Below are 19,513 nucleotides of genomic sequence, written 5' to 3'. Positions count from 1 at the left end.
GAGATTGTGCCATTGTACTCCAGCCTGGGCTACAAGAGCAAAACTCCGTCTCAAAAAAAAAAAAAAAGAGAAAAATTTTAATTAGTTGCTAATATTTAAAACTTAGGAAACTCCTAAGTCGAACTCCTGTCAGCTGTTATACTTCTATGTGTTCAGTGCTTTTGGGAGGGGTCAGAGTGGAAGCAGTGCTTCTCAGACACAATTTTGTGAGTATGAAGCTTCAGGACCTCCACATTCCCCCATTTTTATCTGGGGCCCCTCTCTGGGCTGGAGCATTCTGACTGGGACTGTGTCATTCATTTGTTCAGTCAACAAACGTTTATGGAACAACTGCTGGGAGCCCGCCTGACCAGTTGATACAAACATGAATAAGACATGGTCTTGATCTTGAAGGTGCTCTCAACTTGGTGGAAAAGAGAGCACAAAGGCCGGGCATAGTGGCTCATGCCTGTAATCCCAACACTTTTGGATTACATCTCTACTAAAAAAAATAAAATAAAATAAAAAACAAACAAAAATTAGCCAGGCATGATGGTGGGTGCCTGTAATTCCGGCTATTTGGAAGGCTGAGGCTGAGGTGGAAGAATTGCTTGAACCCAGGAGGCGGAGGTTGCAGCGAGCCAAGATCATGCCATTGCAATCCAGCCTGGGCGACAGAGCAAGACTGTCTTTAAAAAGAAGAAAGAAAGAGCACAGATAGACCATCAGACCATCATCATCATCATCAAACATCAAACATTGCCATCTTCAGACAGTGTCACCAGTGCCCTGCAAGACATGTGAACAGGAAATGATGGGCATACGGAGAAGGGCCCTTGCCCAGCTGGGGATTCAGGAAGGCCTCCTGGAGGAGGTGGAACTGAGCTGAGTCTCAAAGGATGAGTGTGAGTTAGTCAAAAGGAAAGCCTTCTGGGCGGAGGGGACTTCCTGAACAGACCGGAGATGAGAAATGGGCCCTTAACTTGCAGTTCCATGTCACTTGGTTGAACCAGGAGGTGGGTGGGTGGCAAAGGCTGGCAAGTTAGGAGCCCAGACAACGGGGCGCTATTGAAGTTTTTAGGCAGAACAGTGACGGCTCCCAGAGAGCCCTCTGGCTGCAGGATAGCAGCTGGCCTGGAGGTGGGAGGCTGGTTGAGAGGCTGCTGTGGTGGTGGCCTGGGTAAGAGAGGATGGTGCCTGGCTCAGGACTGTGGTAGTGGGGATGGTAAGGGGAATGGACTTGGAAAATATTGAGAGAAAATTGGCAGGATTTGATTATAGACTGGACTTAGGAGGGAGAGGGAGAAGGATGGTGAGACACCCAGGTGAGTGGTGCCACCCACAGACACAAAATCCCAAGCCAGGGAGTGGGACTGGAGCGGGGCAGTGAGGTGGTGGGAAGCACCCACAGAGGCCCTCCTGCGCTGTGGGGTCTGGTGTATTAGAGAAGGATCTGCACTTGGATGAAGAGATTTGGGGATCGCCAGCATCCGCATCATCGACGTGATGAGCATGGACCCAGGAGCTTGAACGGAGTAAAAGGAGCAGGGCCAAGAGCAGACGGACCCAGAGAGTAAGAACATTCAGGAGCAAAGCCTGAGGCGGGAGGGTGGTCAGCGACACAGACTCTGCAGCCAGGTGGCCCAGGGTCAAATGGCATCCCCACCACTCCTCCCAGGGCTGACTCACACCTGAAACGGAGGTAATAACCCACAGCAGCCTTGTGAGGATGGCACGACTTAATCCATTTAAAGGGCTGAGGAGGTGCTTACATACTTTAGCTCTTTGAGGGCTGGAGACCCAGAAGGCATGTGAGGGGGACACGGGGTGATGCTTGGGACTGGGGGCACAGACACCTAGAGGATGGGGCGGCATCACCCGTGTCTGGGGTCTGGCAGCAAGGCGATCCCTGGGCTCTTGGCAGGGCTGTCCCTGCTGAGCGTGGGGCTGGCTGAGGCCCAACTTCTGTGGAGGCGTGAGTGGAAGGTGAGAGGCAGAGATGGCATGGGTTGGCTGTTCTCTTTGGGAGCTTGTCTAAGGCAGGTGGAGGGAGGCACAAAAGTTTCTAGAATGGACATTGGAACAAAAACTGCTTTCTGAGAGGTAGAGTTGGTCACATAGGATTTGGTCTCTGAGGAGATGGGGGCGGGAAGTTGAGGTTGTTTATGCCTGATGACCCCGATTTCCTTGGAAGAAGTGGAGACATCTACAAAGGCAGGAAGGCAGCCCCAGGGCAGAGGCCCTAGGAGCGGAGTTGTTAGTGGGGAGCCAGCCCCTGAGCAGAGAGATTGAGCTGGCCCTGGGTAGGCCTGTGAGCAGGCAAGCGGCAGGCAGGCTCCTAAGGTGATAGCAGTGGTGTGTGCAGCCGTGGCACAGGCCCTAGGTTGGGGCTGGGACTGCCTGGGGGTTCCGGCAGAGGCTCTTGGTCTGCCCACTTGGAGCTGTAGCAGTGGCTTTCCAGGACATACCCCAGGAGCACAGATGCTGTGAGGCCGGGTTGCCTTGCCCTCGTTGCCACTTTCTTGGTGACCTCAGTCCATGGGAGGACCCTTGGCACACAACATCCCCAACGAGGGACTTGACTCTGGCACTGGGCTGGTGTCAGCAGAATGTGGCCCCCTCCTCCACGCTCCATGAGGAAGAGGTGGCTGCCCTGCCCAGCACGGGCCGGGCCGTGTGGAGGAAGGAAGTGCACCCAGGTTGGCTGTGTGTCCCAGTTTCCTGCTGACTGCGCCCCGTCAGCACTCCTGCCCTGGAGGTGGGGCTGCTGCTGGGATAAGTGGGTCCAAGGTTCTGGTGACTTAAGTTGTGACATCCCTGGGGACGAAGGGCTACAACAGTCTTTCAGGAGGCTCTCTGGGGACTTGTCCCACCCAGACCCCTCTCTGAGAGTGGGGGAGGCCACTGGCTGCCTCCTTGCATTGGAGGCCCCTTCCCCACCGACTCCACAGGGAAACTGGTGTTTTCTGGCCTGATCATGCTGGGGCCTGTAGCGGGTGGGATGTTAGGGCCAGGTCAGCGTCTTGCTGCTGTGCCCGGAGCCACAGTAGAGAGAAAGGTGGGGTGGGGCTCTGAGTCACAGCGCTGCTACAACTCGCTGGCTGGCCTGGGGTGGGGACTGCCCAGGGTGGGGATGGTGCTGAGCCCTATTCCTGTCTAACCCCAGAGAGCTCCAGGCTTCCGGCTGAGTCACAGGGAAGGAGGACCCTTACATGGGGCTGGGGGCTGAGTATTCCCACATCACTTCCTACTCAGAGCCCCACTTCCTGGGGTGGGGAGTGGGGACCCTGCAGGTCTTATGTGCCCACTCCATATGCTGTCTCCCTCCAGGGAGGGACACAGCAGCCCCAGACCAGCCCCATTCTGCCTTCTTGAAGGATGATCTGCCTAGTGGGATGCATTGGCCCTGGAGAAGCCCCTGGCTGAAGCCTGTTGGGGTGGAGAGAGAGGGTTCATCTTGAGTGGGAAAACTGGCTGCAGCCTCGGCGTGTCCTGCTTTCTTCATACTGGACTAACCCACTGGATAGATGGATTTGGAGGATGTCCGAGCAGCACAGGCAGCCCAGGACAGCGAGCGAGACGCTCTTTGGCACAACGGAGAGCATAAAAGCTAAGACTGACCCCAAGGTGCACCAGTCCCTCGCAGGAAGTAAAGTGCAGAAACACCCCCTTCCCGTCACCCCTGCACAAAGAGCACCTAGGAGTGAGTGCGCAAGCGTGGACAAGCCCTGTGGTACCATGTACACACACACACACACACACACACACACACACGCACACCACAGGCAAGCTTAGGCAGGGCCCTGCACAGATGTCTGCAGTCACTCTGGAGGTGACCCAAGCACCTGGGCCCTTAGACAGTAACACCACTCACACTGAGCACATACCAGTTCGCACCCACAACATGAGCCTGTGCCACACAGGTCTCTGTTTCTGAGCTGATGCTCTCTGGCTTTGGCCTTGACACCCTCATATGACCAGGTGTGTGCCTAAGTTAGAATCTCCCAGGCTAAGTTCGTGAACCCCGTGGATGAGGGAGGCCCAGCTCCGCCAAGGAGCCCTGCCCCTCTGGCAGCTCTCACCAGGCTGGATTTTCCTGCGGGGTTTTTGGATTTTGTTTTTGAGTCACTCATTGAGTGTTGGTCGTGTGCCAGACACCATGCCACGCTGCGAACCATATGCAACGTTGTTTTGAGCAAAGCTGTCTCAGTAAATGTGGGTTATTACGTATATTATTATTTACATACGTAATCTAATTTTTCTAATAACAACCCCATGAGGCAAAGTGTTATTATTTTCCCCATTTTACAGATAAGGAAAATGGGGCTTTGAGAGGTTAAGTGGCGTGTCCTGGTGGCACACAGCTAGTAAGTGGTAGAGGATGGCTTTGAACCCAGGTCTCTAACTCTACTCTGCACACCATGGCTTTCAGTCTGAGTCTCAGGGCAGAGAGAGGAGGGCAAGTATGGAAGGGAAGCCCCAGAAGGAGAAAGCCTGGTTAAGGGGCCCTTCACACGCCTCTCCAAGGCACATTCCACTTTCTGTCCCTTTGTCATTCCATTCACTCTACTCCCCGCATGGCTAGAGGGCTGAAGGCCTGGGCTGAACCAGGGGCTGGCTGGTCCGTAGGGCTGCACTCTGTCTATAGTGCCCGAGGCAGGTTTCCACCCCTTCTCCCAGTCGTAAGTGGGGTTGAGCTGCCACCTGGGACTGAGGCTTATCTCTGATCCTTGGCATTTCTGTGTCTGGACAGATTCCAAGGGCGGTCTGCTGCCCAGACTTACAGGGCCCGCCCAGGTGGCTCTTCTGCAGGTAGATAAGCATGGGCAACCAGCTTATCTGAACCAGCCCTCGTTTCCAGGTAACTCTGGAAAAATCCAAAAGATGAGGAGGGACCGCAGTGTCTATTTGTCCTGGTCTCACTCCTCATGAGACTCCTGTGATCTTTATATGTCTCATTCCTCCTGTGACATGTATGAGAATGTACAGCTCAGTGAGATGATGTCTCTGCTGCCTGACAGAAGTGCCTACTTGAGGGCCAGGTGCGGTGGCTCAGCCACCTGACCCCCCGTCTTCCTGTTGACTAGTGTCACCCCCACCCAAGGGCTTCCTTCCTCATTTGCTGCCAGGTGTAAAGCTGAGCTTCAGCTGGGCGCAGTGGCTCACACCCATAATCCTAGCATTTTGGGAGGCTAAGGCGGGCAGATCACCTGAAATCACGAGACCAGCCTGGCCAACATGGTGAAACCCTGTCTTTACTAAAAATTAGCCAGGCATGGTGGTGGGCACCTGTAATCCCAGCTCCTTGGGAGCCTGAGGCAGGAGAATCGCTTGAACCTGAGAAGTGCAGGTTACACCATTGCACTCCAGCCTGGGCAACAAGAACGAAACTCCATCTCAAAAAAAAAAAGAGGCTGAGCTGCTGGGCATGATGGCTCATGTCTGTAATTCCAGCAATTTGGGAGGCCGAGGCAGGCGGATCACCTGAGATCAGGAGTTCGAGACTAGCCTGACCAACATGGAGAAACCCCGTCTCTACTAAAAATACAAAATTTGCCGGGCATGGTGACACATGCCTGTAATCCCAGCTACTCGGGAGGCTGAGGCAGGAGAATCACTTGAACCTGGGAGGCGGAGGTTGCGGTGAGTCAAGATCCTGCCACTGCACTCCAGCCTGGGCAACAACAGCAAAACTCCGAATCAAAAAAAACAAAAAAGGATGAGCTTCCCGCAAACGGCTGCTATGTGTGCCCCCTTATGGACATTGAGGATGGAGTAGCTTCATTTCCCATTTTTCTTTGGCCACCAGGAGGCCCAGCACTAAAGGCGCAGCCCTTCTCTACCAGCTGTGTGCAGACTCAATGACCTACTTACATGAAGTTTTACTTCCTTGCTGGTTGAGATGTTTTTCTTCAGATTTGGGTTTTCTCTGCTCCTGATTTTAATGTTTATATTTCACTACTTTCTTTTCTTCATGTCTCCTCACCCTTTATGGAACCAGGCTGGGGGTATGTAAAAACACTCCACAGGTAAACACACATGAAGTCATCTTCACAGCTGCTTGGTTGGGCATGTTGCACTTTTTGCTTCCTCAGCTTCTGTTTGTGTGGTCATAACCCACTGGTCAGCTACAACGTGCCTGAGGTTGGTCAGGGTGCTGCTCTTTACTTGTTTTTCTGTTCTCGTCAGCTGCTTAGAATTTTAAAAATAATTTCTCTCCAAACCAATTAGTTATCCAAAGCGTAAACAGTACCCTGGTGGATAAGTGTGTGTGTTTCTTTTTTTTTTTTTCCCTCTGATTTATATATTTCACATCATATAAGGATAACCTGCTTATTATAGAATCTAAAAATGATAACAAGTAAAAAAGAAAAGAATGCTACCTATAGTTCTCCCAGGGAGCCCATGGTTTAGTATTTTGTGATACATCCTTCTGGATTTTTTTCCTATGCTTATATTTTTCCCACAAAAAATAGAATTTGACCATATATACTATAAATATAACCTTAATTTTCACTTAGTGGTAGATAATTTTTCTCTTTCCTTGTTGTTATTCTGCAAAAACAAAAGATATTTAAAATGTGTACCAAGGTCTGGGCGCAGTGGCCCACACCTGTAATCCCAGCACTTTGGGAGGCTAAGGCGGGTGGATTGCTTGAAGCCGGGAGTTCAAGACCAGCCTGGCCAACATGGCAAAACCCTGTCTCTACTAAAAATACAAAAATTAGCCGGGCATAGTGGCACATGGCTGCAATCCCAGCTACTCGGGAGGCTGGGGCAGGAGAATTGCTTGAACCTGGAAGGCAGAGGTTGCAGTGAGCTGGGATCACGCCACTGCACTCCAGCCTGGGCAACAGAGTAAGACTCAGTCTCAAAAACTAAATAAAATTTTTTATCAAGGATACATGCACGTATATATATATATCAAGGATATATATATACACATCAAGGATACATGCACGTATATATATTTTTAATATATATATATATATATAGTATAGAAAGGCTTATTATAATAAGCAAAAACATGTGTCCTCCCCCGCCCCAGGCCAATTTAAAAGGGACTTTTAATCATTTAGGGTTCTTAGGGTTCTTGTTCTACCATTATTTCCTCCATTTTTTTTTTTTCTTTTTGAGATGGAGTTTCACTCTTGTTGTCTAGGCTGGAGTGCAATGGCGCAATCTCGGCTCACCCCAACTTCTGCATCCCAGGTTCAAGCGATTCTCCTGCCTCAGCCTCCCGAGTAGCTGGGACTACAGGCATGTACTACCACGCCTTGCTAATTTTATACTTTTAGTAGAGACGTGCTCCATGTTGGTCAGGCTCGTCTCAAACTCCCGACCTCAGGTGATCCACCTGCCTCAGCGTCCCAAAGTGCTGGGATTATAGGCGTGAGCCAACGCGCCCGGCCCATTTCCTCCACATTTTTTTTTTTTTTTTTTTTTTTGAGACGGAGTCTTGCTCTGTAGCCCAGGCTGGAGTGCAGTGGCCGGATCTCAGCTCACTGCAAGCTCCGCCTCCCGGGTTCACGCCATTCTCCGGCCTCAGCCTCCCGAGTAGCTGGGACTACAGGCGCCCGCCACCTCACCCGGCTAGTTTTTTTTTTTTGTATTTCTTAGTAGAGACGGGGTTTCACCGTGTTAGCCAGGATGGTCTCGATCTCCTGACCTCGTGATCCACCCATCTCGGCCTCCCAAAGTGCTGGGATTACAGGCTTGAGCCACCGCGCCCGGCCTCCTCCACATTTTTAAGTAAAATACTTATACCACTATTTCTTGGTTTATTTGACTCCCTGACTTTCCCTCACTTACATCTCCCTTCCCTTCCTCCCTGCAACATATTCTGTCACCGTACTGTATTCACTTCCTTTATTTGGTTACCTTTGCAATATAAAACAGTACTCTTGACCTGTATTTATTATTCCATTAGCCATTGGCAGCAGCTTGTGACAACCCTGCTGCCATATTATGATGTCTGTCTGTCGTCAGTTCTGGTTTCTGAGGTCAAAATTGAAAACACTCCCATTCTGTGTAATAACCATCAGTCTCAAAGTTAAAGACCACTGCTTTTTTGGGAGGCTGACGTGGGCAGATCACTTGAGTTCAGGAGTTCGAGACCAGCCTGGCCAACATGGTGAAACCCCATGTCTACTAAAAATACAAAAATTAGCTGGGTGTGATGGTGCATGCCTGTAATCCCAGCTACTGGGGAGGCTGAGGTGGGAGAATCGCTTGAACCTGGGAGGTGGAGGTTGCAGTGAGCCAAGATCATACCACTCACTGCGCTCCGGCCTGGGTGACAGAGCGAGACTTCGTCTCAAAAAAAAAACCAGTGCTCAACATTTGCATTACTCTGTCAATGCAAATCACATTCGCTGCAAGGCCCACTTACATTTTCTTCTCTTTGGGTCTAATGTTACTCAAAGGAAAGTGTTAAATGTATTTTCCTTTCTTAATATTCTATTATGTGCTCAAAACTCATCACTTTATATTTTAGTTTGCTTGATATTTTGATCATGCCTTTCTTGCTTGTTTTTCTGGAGCTTCTAATACATCCTTTTTTTCCCCCCAACTGTGTAGTAGTCAGTTGGATTGGGGCATCATAATTGATTTTGGCAAAGTCCCCTCTGATTGGACTGACTCTTAGGTTTCCAGTTTTTTATCAATGTGAAGGGTGCCGTAGTAAGTATTCTCATACATACATCTCTGCATTGTTTCTTATGCAATGTTTGAGAGTCCAGGAATGGTGCTCGCCCATCCAACCTGATCCTCCTGCCCGCAGCCCCTTGCTACCCTTTGTCTTGCTGATTACCTTCCTTTAAATCAGTCCATCTAGAGGTTGGTGTTAAGAGGCTTCCCGTGGGAGGGGTGGCCCCAGATAATATCCATCTTCCTCTCCCCAGGCTCTGAAGAGCGGCCATTCCTTAGATTCGAAGCCGAAAACATCTCCAACTACACGGCCCTTCTGCTGAGCAGGGATGGCAGGACCCTGTATGTGGGTGCTCGAGAGGCCCTCTTTGCACTCAATAGCAACCTCAGCTTCCTGCCAGGCGGAGAGTACCAAGAGGTGAGAGATGTTGCCTGGAGCTGGCTAGGCTGGGCAGAGGACCACAGAGGGAAGATGGACTGGAAGCTTGACCTTCTGGGTCTGAGGATGATGCTGATGGGAGAGGAGGGAGGCTCAGCAAACCCTCCATTTTGTCCACTACCTTCCCCTTTCTCATTCCCTAGCTGCTCTGGAGTGCAGACGCAGAGAAGAAACAGCAGTGCAGCTTCAAGGGCAAAGACCCACAGGTGAGCCCGCACCTGGAAGGGAGCTGAGCTGCAGGAGGGATGGAGGGTGGTAGTCTTCCATCCCAGGCCAGAGGCGGGAGGTGGGAGCAGATACAGCCAGGTAGGGTGGAAAGGGCTTAAGCTTCTGAGATGGCCAGGCCTGGGTTTGAATCCCAGCACTACACTTACATCTCTACAACCTTTGACAAGTAGATTCATCTCTCTGAGTCTTAATGGGCCCACCTGTAAAATGGGGATAATGATCCGGTCTCACTGGGCTTACAGTGAGGATTCAGGAAGCTAATAGGTGTAAGGCACCTGGCTCATAGACACAAGGACTAACAAGTCAGCTTCCAGCATGAACAGGGATTGGGTAGGTTGAGAGTTGTGTCCCTCTGCAAATGATTCCTGATATAGCACATCTGACAGATTCTGATGTGGTTTTGGCCAAAGCACAGGATGAAATCTGGTTCAACCCAGGTTCTCCTAGAGGACTCATCATCATCCCTAGAGGCCTCCTGCTCCTGCTCCTAAGTGCAGCAGGTGCTGGGTAAGGTGAGGGCAAAAGAGTGCCGGACTTGGGATCAAGACACAGGTTCAAATCCTGGTTGCCATTCTGTTATTCAGCTAACATTGATTAAGCACCCACTCTGTGTCCATGTACTTGCAGGTACTGGAGATTTAATTGTGAAAAAGCAGGCTTGGTGCGGTGGCTCACACCTGTAATCCCAGCACTTTGGGAGGCCGAGGCAGGTGGATCACAACGTCTCCATCTCACGGTCTCCTGAGTGGTCTCAGGAGTTCGAGACCAGCCTGGCCAACATAGTGAAACCCTATCTCTACTAAAAATACAAAAAACATTAGCCAGGCATGGTGGTGGGCATCTGTGTAGCCCCAGCTACCTGGGAGGCTGAAGCAGGAGAATTGCTTGAACCTGGGAGGCAGAGGTTGCAGTGAGCCAAGATCACACCACTGCACTCCAGCCTGGGTGACAGAGTGAGACTGTGTTTCAAAAAAAGAAAAAAGAAAGAAAAAGAAAAAGTAGTCAGTTTACAAATGTTATTGGCAGTGGGTAGGATGGAATAAGGTGGTCAGGTTACATTTTGTTAAAAAAGTGACATTTGAGCCAAGATCAGCAGAGGGTGAGGAGCCGACCATGGCATATCTGGAGGAGGGGCAGGACTTTTGATTTCACTCTGAGGGAGGTATTTGGGAGGCCAGGGGAGGGCCGAGCAGAGATGTGACTGGTCTCACCTGTGTACTAAGAGGGTCATTCTGGCTACTGTGGTAGAGTAGCCTCCATGGGGAAGGACAGGAGGAGGGAGAGCAGTGAGGAGCGAGTGATGGTGGTGGCTCGGACCAGTGAGAAATGCTCAGATTCCAGATGCATTTTGAAGATGGAGCCACCAGGATTTCTGGGTGGGAAATTATGGGGTATGACCAACAAGAAGTGTCAAGGCTGATTGGGGTTAGGGCCTCAGTGACTGAAAAGACAGAATTAATGAAAGTGGCAAGATCTCAGGGGGAAGCATGTGTTTTAGGGAGGACCAGAAGCTTGGTTGTAGGTGCCAGTTAGACACCCCATTGAAGGTGATGCATGAATCTGGGGTTCAGGATTCAGGGCTGAGCATTCCTCCTGCTCTGGGCTGTGGCTTCATCAGCTTCCCGCCTGGTTGGGAGGGGACTGTAGTTTTCAAGGCTTTCAGAAGCCTATGGCTTCTGAAGAGGACGTTCCTGGGGGCCAGTACAATTCAAGGGGGTAGGATTCTGTGCCCTCACCCCTGGGCCGAAGGAAAGTTTGCCAGTCACAAAACTAGCTGAGCCCCGGGACTCCCTGCAGCACACACTATGCATGCTCCACTGTGCCCCAGAAAACCCGTGGGTTCTTTGTTCCTGAACTTGAGTGCCCCATCCCCAGTCCTGGGAGCAGAGGCCGGGCCTGGGTGTGGTAGGGAGGGCTCAGCGGTGCCACCTGGTGGCATGCTTGGGCATGGGCCTGATATCCCCTCACTCCTTCCCCCAGCGTGACTGTCAAAACTACATCAAGATCCTCCTGCCACTCAGCAGCAGTTACCTGTTCACCTGTGGCACAGCAGCCTTCAGCCCCATGTGCACCTACATCGTGAGTGCCCTGTCCTTAGCCCTGAAGCTGGCCTGGGAACTGCCCCTCTTTCTGCCTCAGGGATCCTGTTCTTCAGCATGGACCCCTGGTGAAAGGCAGGGCCCAGAGGGAGGTTTCTGGGTACCACTGGTCTCCAAGAGCCCTGAGGCCCCACACCCTGGCACAAAGCTCAGCCCTGACAGCCATGTCTCCCTGTGCAGGGAGGCATGCAGTCACTCACCCATGAAGATCCTGTCCCACCCAGGCCTTGCTGCCCTCTCCTGCTTCTTCCAGCATCTCTCCCTCTCCTTTGCTTGATTCTCTTGTCTTATCTTGTACACCCCCTCCTCAGCACACACCCCTAGCAGAGGGTGGCATTTGATGCTGTGGGTTGCAGCCCAGCTTTGGGGTCAGACATGCCTGGGTTTGAATCACATTGCTGCCCCTTCCAGGCTCACATCATTTTCTTTTTCTTTTCTTTTTTTTTTTTGAGATAGAGTCTTGCTCTGTCGTCCAGGCTGGAGCGCAGTGGCGTGATCTCGGCTCCCTGCAAGCTCCGCCTGCTGGGTTCACGCCATTCTCCTGCCTTAGCTTCCTGAGTAGCTGGGACTACAGGCGCCTGCCACCGTGCCTGGCTAATTTTTTCTATTTTTTAGTAGAGACGGGGTTTCACAATGTTAGCCAGGATGGTCTTGATCTCCTGACCTCGTGGTCTGCCCGCCTCGGGCTCCCAAAGTGCTGGGATTACAGGCGTGAGCCACCACGCCCTGCCAGGCTCACATCATTTTCTAAGCCTCACTTCCTCCGCCAGGTGGGTCTGATAACATGTCCCACATCCGGTCACTGTGAGACAGTGCAGCCCTGTGTCTGGTGAGGCCTCTCTGGAAGCCAACTGTCCGGGTTCAAACCCTTCGGCCCCGTGTCCTGGGGGAGCAGGACAGCCTCCCTGACACCTGACCCCTTTTATCCGGCACACCTCACCTGCCTGAAGAGTTGCTTTCTCCTGCACACCTCTCGCTTTCTCACCAAGCCCGCTGCTCATTCCCTGGAGTGCCCCTGAGCCCGTGTGTCCACCCTCCTGCAGAACGTGGAGAACTTCACCCTGGCAAGGGACGAGAAGGGGAATGTCCTCCTGGAAGATGGCAAGGGCCGTTGTCCCTTCGACCCGAATTTCAAGTCCACGGCCCTGGTGGTTGGTGAGTGTTGGGGGCAGGCTGGGTTCATTGAAGTTCCATGTGGGGGCACGTAGGGCCAGAGGGCTAGTTCTGGACAGGCTGGGTTCATGCCATGCTTATTTCCAAGGGCACAGAATGGCCATGGGCTTGCCTTGGGTTTGGTTTTTCCAAGTTTCAGCTTCCTTCTCTGCCCACCACAGGCAAAACGGGCAGTGCTGGGGTCACTCTGGGTCCTGAGCAGGGAGAAGGGGCCGTGCTGAAGAGCCCGTTCCCATGGGAATGTTTTCTTGGCAGATGGTGAGCTCTACACTGGAACAGTCAGCAGCTTCCAAGGGAATGACCCGGCCATCTCCCGGAGCCAAAGCCTTCGCCCCACCAAGACTGAGAGCTCCCTCAACTGGCTGCAAGGTAAAGTCCTCTTGCCACCACGCAGAGGGCAGGGATCCTGTTCACTGGGCCCTAGAAGGGGGCCCTTTCCCCCAGCAGGGCCTGTCTCCAGGATTTCTGGGCTGACTCTGAGCTCCTGACCCGGTCCCTACAGACCCAGCTTTTGTGGCCTCAGCCTACATTCCTGAGAGCCTGGGCAGCTTGCAAGGCGATGATGACAAGATCTACTTTTTCTTCAGCGAGACTGGCCAGGAATTTGAGTTCTTTGAGAACACCATCGTGTCCCGCATTGCCCGCATCTGCAAGGTGAGGGGAATGGGGCGAAAGGGTGGCCACCCTAGGGACCTCAAAGGCTCCACAGCTGCAAGATCACCCACATCCATGCATGGCCTTTCCCATCCCCCAGGGGGTACAGCTTGGCTAGCAGCTTTTCTCTCTCACCTTTTAAATTAAAATATCTTACTACTTTTTTTTTTTTTTTTCTTTTTAGACAGGACCTTTGCTTTGTCACCCAGGCTGGAGTGCAGTGGCACAATCACGGTTCACTGCAGCCTCGACCTCCTGGGCTCAAGCAATTCTCCTACCTCAGCCTTCCGAGTAGCTGAGACTACAGGTGTGCGCCCACACACCCAGCTAATTTTTGTATTTTTTGTAGAGATGGGATTTTACCATGTTGCCCAGGCTGATCTCAGACTCGGCTCAAATGATCCACCCACGTCGGCTTCCCAAAGTGCTGGGATTATAGGCATGAGCCACTGTACCCAGCCTTTTTTTTTTTTTTTTTTTTTTTACTTAAAAAATGTGAAAATAGCCGGGCGTGGTGGCTCACACCTGTAATCCCAGCACTTTGGGAGGCCGATGTGGGTGGATCACCTGAGGTCAGGAGTTTGAGACCAGCCTGTCCAACATGGTTAAACTCCATCTCTACTAATAATACAAAAGTTAACTGGGTGTGGTGGCACATGTCTGTAATCCTAGCTACTCAGGAGGCTGTGGCAAGAGAATCCCTTGAACCCGGGAGGTGGAGGTTGCAGTGAGCCGAGATTGTGCCATTGCACTCCAGCCTGGGTGACAAAGCAAGACTGTCTCCAAAAAAAAAAAAAAAGTGAAAATAGAGAACCGTACACACAAAAATCGCTTACAAGATGAAGAGGCACTGTAGCATCAGCTGGAGGGCACAGACCCCAGAGGCCAGCTGCCCAGGTTCAAACCCTGATGGCCTAGGATCTTGGGCAAGTCCTCACCCCCTCGGTGAACAGTTTCCTTGCCTGTTAAATAGGAATAATAACACTGACCTCAGAGTTGTTATGTGAATTAATTTAATTAATCCACGTAAAGCTCTTAGAAATGTGGTGGGCAGTGACTAAATGTGAACTATTAGTGTTATCACCCTACCACCCCAGCACAAGAAGGAGTCACTGTTAACATTTTAGAATGCCCTCTCCTCATCTTTTTTTTTTTTTTGGCATATGTGTAACTGTGTATTTATTTATTTATTTTTAATTTATTTTTTCCTTTTTGAGACAGGGTCTCACTTTGTCACCCAGTCTGGCATGCAGTGGTGAGATTTCACTGCAACCTCCACTGCCCAGTCTCAAGCAATCCTCTCACCTCAGTGCCTCATGTAGCTGGGACTACCAGCATGCACCACCATGCTCAGCTAATTTTTTTGTATTTTTTAGCAGAGACAGGGTCTCAAACTCCTGAGCTCAAGTGATCCACCCACCTTGGCCTCCCAAAGTGCTGGGATTACAGGCATTAATAATATAGGTACAGTCCCGACCTTGTGCTTATATTATTAACTCCCTCATGAACATGGCATTAGGCTGTATTGGGGTCCTTTGGCTTCCTTGTTTGCTCAGCAGTGAATCGCAGCCTCCTTTCCATATTTAGGAAGGCTCTGCTTGGTCACGTTAAGGACCATCCTCCTGATGGACGTGTACACTGCCTCCAGGTCTTCTGACTTCAGATGGAAGTTGGTCCTGGCCTTCTCCTGCCCTTCAGTCCTGGTGTCTGGGGTGGGTCCATCAAAGCAGTCCTGTACCATGCATCCCTGTCATGGCTCAGCGTGTGCCTAAGCCCAGCCCTTCCGCCTCTCCCTCCAGGGTGATGAGGGTGGAGAGCGGGTGCTGCAGCAGCGCTGGACCTCCTTCCTCAAGGCCCAACTGCTGTGCTCACGGCCCGACGATGGCTTCCCCTTCAATGTGCTGCAGGACGTCTTCACCCTGAGCCCCAGCCCCCAGGACTGGCGTGACACCCTTTTCTATGGAGTCTTCACTTCCCAGTGGTAGGGTCCCCAGACGCTGGAGATGGAAGGGTGAAGGGTGGCTGGGGCTGGGGCCCCCAGGGCTCCTGGGTTAATCTGATTATTTCCTCTGCAGGCACAGGGGAACTACAGAAGGCTCTGCCGTCTGTGTCTTCACCATGAAGGACGTGCAGAGGGTCTTCAGTGGCCTCTACAAGGAGGTGAACCGTGAAACGCAGCAGTGGTACACCGTGACCCACCCGGTGCCCACACCCCGGCCTGGAGCGGTGGGTACTGGCTCCCTGTACCCAGAAGGGGTGCTAGGAAGATGTGGGTCCCCACACCATGCTGGAACCAAGGCTGCCTAGCCTCGGGCAGATCACTTGGCTTCTCTGAATCTGTTTTCTCGTCTTTAATATGGGACATAGGCCCAGGCCTCCTTTGTCTACTGGGTTAGAGGTAACTATGAATGTTAGAATGTCTTCAGTTCTGTTTCAGGATACAAGTGTGTCCCCATCAGGGCGCTTGCTGGGGGCTGCTACAGTCATCTCTTCACTTGGTCCTCTCCCTTACTCAGCTGCAAGCTGCTTATTTAATTACCAAGTGACTGAATGGGCAAGCTGTGGGGAAATAGTGCTTTCTTCCTCCCTTCTAGCCTAATGGGCTACCCTGAAAGCAGACCTTGAGACAAGGATAGATGTGCCAAATAGTTTATTAGGGAGGTGATGCCAGGAAGCAGCATGAAGGAATAAGAAGGTTGAGAGGAGGAGGGAGGGAAACCAAAAGAGGGTGTGTCAGCGAGCCGTTGTTGCTGTGGGCAGCTGGAGCTGGGTCCCGCTGGAGCCCCTGACAGATGGTGTGGAGCACCTCTCAGAATTTCAGGAAGCCCCAGGTGGGGCAGGAAGGAACTGCCGACTGTGCTGGGGCGCTCTGCCCAGCCAGGGCTTCCTGAGAGCACTGGTGAAGGGTGCGGAGGAGCAGGGAGTGTGGTCCTGGTTCTTGAGGCCCCTGGGCATATGAGGCTGGGGTGGTAGGTGGGGAGGAGGCACAGCAAGGAAGCCCTCCAAGCACTCGGTTTCCCCATACCCTGGGCTTTGTCCTTGCTCCCTCAGACGTGCACGCCGGCTCTGTAGAGCACTGCCAGGGATGTACCCTGGCTCCGGGCCGGGGGACAGACACTGCTACTGTCCACTGGGAACCAGGGCCCCCATCCTGCCTGCTGCCCCCAGGTGTGGCTGGCCTCATGCTGCTGCTTTCTCCTCTAGTGCATCACCAACAGTGCCCGGGAAAGGAAGATCAACTCGTCCCTGCAGCTCCCAGACCGTGTGCTGAACTTCCTCAAGGACCACTTCCTGATGGACGGGCAGGTCCGAAGCCGCATGCTGCTGCTGCAGCCCCAGGCTCGCTACCAGCGCGTGGCTGTACACCGCGTCCCTGGCCTGCACCACGCCTACGATGTCCTCTTCCTGGGCACTGGTAAGTGTCTGCAGCCCAGCAGGCTCGGGAAGGGGTGCACGTGACCAGTGGGTCATGGGCGGTGGGGTCCACCCTGGGCCTGAGTCCTGTCCACACCCCAGGTGACGGCCGGCTACACAAGGCGGTGAACGTGGGCCCCCGAGTGCACATCATTGAGGAGCTGCAGATCTTCTCATCGGGACAGCCTGTGCAGAATCTGCTCCTGGACACCCACAGGGTGAGCAGAATCTGCTCCTGGACATCCTGGCAGGGTGCTTGGGGGGGTGCCCTCCATGAGCACCAAGCAGTCCCCACCCAGCTTCTCCTCCCTTGCCTCAGCAGGATGGAAAGATACAGGATCCAGTCATGAGCTATTAGAAAGTGGGGTTGCCGGTTACATAGCAGGCCTCTTGGGGGTGGCTCTGGGAGGCATATGTGCTGGGTGGCCATGAGCAATGGCCCTGGCTGCCCGTGCCCGCTTCTCATCCCCGTGTCTGGCTGTGCAGGGGCTGCTGTATGCGGCCTCACACTCGGGCGTAGTCCAGGTGCCTGTGGCCAACTGCAGCCTGTACCGGAGCTGTGGGGACTGCCTCCTCGCCCGGGACCCCTACTGTGCTTGGAGCGGCTCCAGCTGCAAGCACGTCAGTCTCTACCAGCCTGAGCTGGCCACCAGGTGAGCATTCCCAAAGGCCCCTTCCCATCTGTCCAGCGCTGCACAGGTGGCTTCAGAGCACCATCCTGGGCCCTCCTCGGGACTGCCACGTGGCCTTATTTATGTCCACTGTCTCAGCATAATTATTAATTAGCTCTCCTGCTTCCTCTGAAGTGCAATTCAGACAAGAAGTTATGTGTTTGTCTTGGCTACCTGTGAAATGAGGACATGATTTGGTTATGTATGAAGTACCACAACTTTGAAAAGCCTTGCGGAAAAAATGTGGATTAGCATGTGAACGTGCTTTAGTAATAGTAGGGCTATGAAACAGTCCGTTAACAAACCCAGTAAAAATTGGTTTCAGAATAACCTATTTGGGTCATAAAATGTTCATTTAGAAAATAGGGTTGAACACAAACAAAAACTACCCCTTATCCTACCACCTAGAGAGAATCACAGTGAGATTTTGATATATTATCCTCTCAGATTTTACTACATGTGTGTATAGAAAACAAAAATCCTTTTATTTTGTTTTATTTTATTTTATTTTACTTCATTTCATTTCTTTTTTTTTTTTTTTTTTTGAGACAGAGTCTTGCTCTGTTGTCCAAACTGGAGTGCAGTGTCGCAATCTCAGTTCACTGCATCCTCTGCCCCTGGGTTCAAGCAGTTCTCCAGCCTCAGCCTCCCAAGTAGCTGGGATTACAGGCGCCTGCCACTACACCTGGCTAATTTTTGTATTTTTAGTGGAGGCAGGGTTTCATCATGTTGGCCAGGCTGGTCTCGAGCTCCTGACCTCAAATGATCCACCCACCTTGGGCTCCCAAAGTGCCGGGATTACAGCCATGAGCCACCGTGTCTGGCCAAACATTCATATATTTTATATAACATTGGGAACTCTCCTGTTTGTAGTGTTCTTGCTTCATATATGGATACACCTGGTGTCAGTTTTTACAAAAACCAAGTGAGTTTTGGTGCATATGCCAGGAGGGACACCCCAGAATGTTAATTGTCATGATCACTGGCTGGTAGATGCTGTGATTTTTGTAGTGTTTTCATCTTTCATGCCTGGTTGAGTTATCTGTCTCCTGAGTGTATCCAGAATTACTGTCCTTTATTTTTTATTACACAGATAAATGCATGTGCATTGTTTTTTAAAAAAGATGAGAACACATCAAAAAAATTTTTAATTAAAAAAAAGAAAAAAAGAGAGAGATTTATACATACAGATCCCAGCTGTCCTTCCAATATTTTTCTTAGGGTACATACTATTTTTTTTTTTTTTTTTTTTTTTTTTGAGACGGAGTCTCGCTCTGTCACCCAGGCTGGAGTGCTGTGGCCGGATCTCAGCTCACTGCAAGCTCCGCCTCCCGGGTTCACGCCATTCTCCTGCCTCAGCCTCCCGAGTAGCTGGGACTACAGGCGCCCGCCACCTCGCCCGGCTAATTTTTTTGTATTTTTTTAGTAGAGACGGGGTTTCACCGGGTTAGCCAGGATAGTCTCGATCTCCTGACCTCGTGATCCACCCGTCTCAGCCTCCCGAAGTGCTGGGATTACAGGCTTGAGCCACCGCGCCCGGCCTGGTACATACTATTTTTTATTATTATTTTTTGAGACAGGGTCTCTCTGTGTTGCCCAGGCTGGAGTGTAGTGGTGTGATTACAGCTCACTGCAGCCTTGACCTCCTGGGCTCAAGCGATCCTCCAACCTCAGCCTCCCAAGTAGGTGGAACGACAGGCGTGCGTCACCATGCCTGGCTAATTTTTCTGTTTTTTGTAGAGATGGGGTCTCGCCATGTTGCCCAGGTTGTCTTGAATTCCTGGGCTCAAACGATCTACCAGTCTTGGCCTCCCAAAGTGCTGGGATTACAGGTGTAAGCCACCGTTCCCGGCCACTGAGGTTACATACTGTTTATGTAATTAAGGGAAGTGTTATCTTAGCTTTGACTTGAAATAATGTGTAGACAGAGGAGATGCTGACTCCTGTGGGTGGGGAATCAGCTCAGGAAAGGCCCTTGCCCAGGCCCAAGTCTGCAGTGAGGGGTGAGGGAATGCGGGCTCAGCGGACTTCCTCGCCAATCCCAGAATTCTCTCTGGTCCTCAGGCAATGGATCCAGGACATCGAGGGAGCCAATGCCAAGGACCTTTGCAGCATCTCTTCGGTTGTGTCCCTGTCTTTTGTACCAACAGGTGAGGTGTCCCCTCAAAAGGTAGAGGAGAGAGGTGGGGACAAGTCTTCTTGGAACG

At 51.8% G+C, this 19,513-nt stretch overlaps 1 protein-coding gene across 6 annotated transcripts in view; it reads left to right on the top strand.

Moving 5' to 3' along the window:
- Positions 1-19,513, top strand: part of SEMA4B (semaphorin 4B) — a 43,519-nt gene that overhangs the window by 22,072 nt on the left and 1,934 nt on the right. For 3 of the 6 annotated variants that reach the window (XM_025391764.1, XM_025391759.1, XM_025391760.1), the window contains 12 exons: positions 8,883-9,046; positions 9,211-9,273; positions 11,276-11,374; positions 12,438-12,549; positions 12,823-12,936; positions 13,070-13,221; positions 15,021-15,202; positions 15,297-15,447; positions 16,426-16,636; positions 16,738-16,853; positions 17,122-17,288; positions 19,371-19,456. In XM_025391764.1, coding sequence (XP_025247549.1) covers positions 11,360-11,374; positions 12,438-12,549; positions 12,823-12,936; positions 13,070-13,221; positions 15,021-15,202; positions 15,297-15,447; positions 16,426-16,636; positions 16,738-16,853; positions 17,122-17,288; positions 19,371-19,456 — 1,306 coding nt within the window. In that variant the 5' untranslated portion in view covers positions 8,883-9,046; positions 9,211-9,273; positions 11,276-11,359. Of the gene's footprint in view, positions 1-5,980; positions 6,009-8,450; positions 9,047-9,210; positions 9,274-11,275; positions 11,375-12,437; positions 12,550-12,822; positions 12,937-13,069; positions 13,222-15,020; positions 15,203-15,296; positions 15,448-16,425; positions 16,637-16,737; positions 16,854-17,121; positions 17,289-19,370; positions 19,457-19,513 lie in introns of those variants that run through there. The other 3 variants (XM_025391763.1, XM_025391761.1, XM_025391762.1) reach the window with 3 other exon arrangements.

Source organism: Theropithecus gelada, chromosome 7b (assembly GCF_003255815.1).
Source record: "Theropithecus gelada isolate Dixy chromosome 7b, Tgel_1.0, whole genome shotgun sequence".
Lineage (NCBI taxonomy): Eukaryota > Metazoa > Chordata > Mammalia > Primates > Cercopithecidae > Theropithecus > Theropithecus gelada.
Note: the sequence above shows the minus strand (reverse complement) of the source record. Positions and strands in the feature narration are given on the sequence as shown.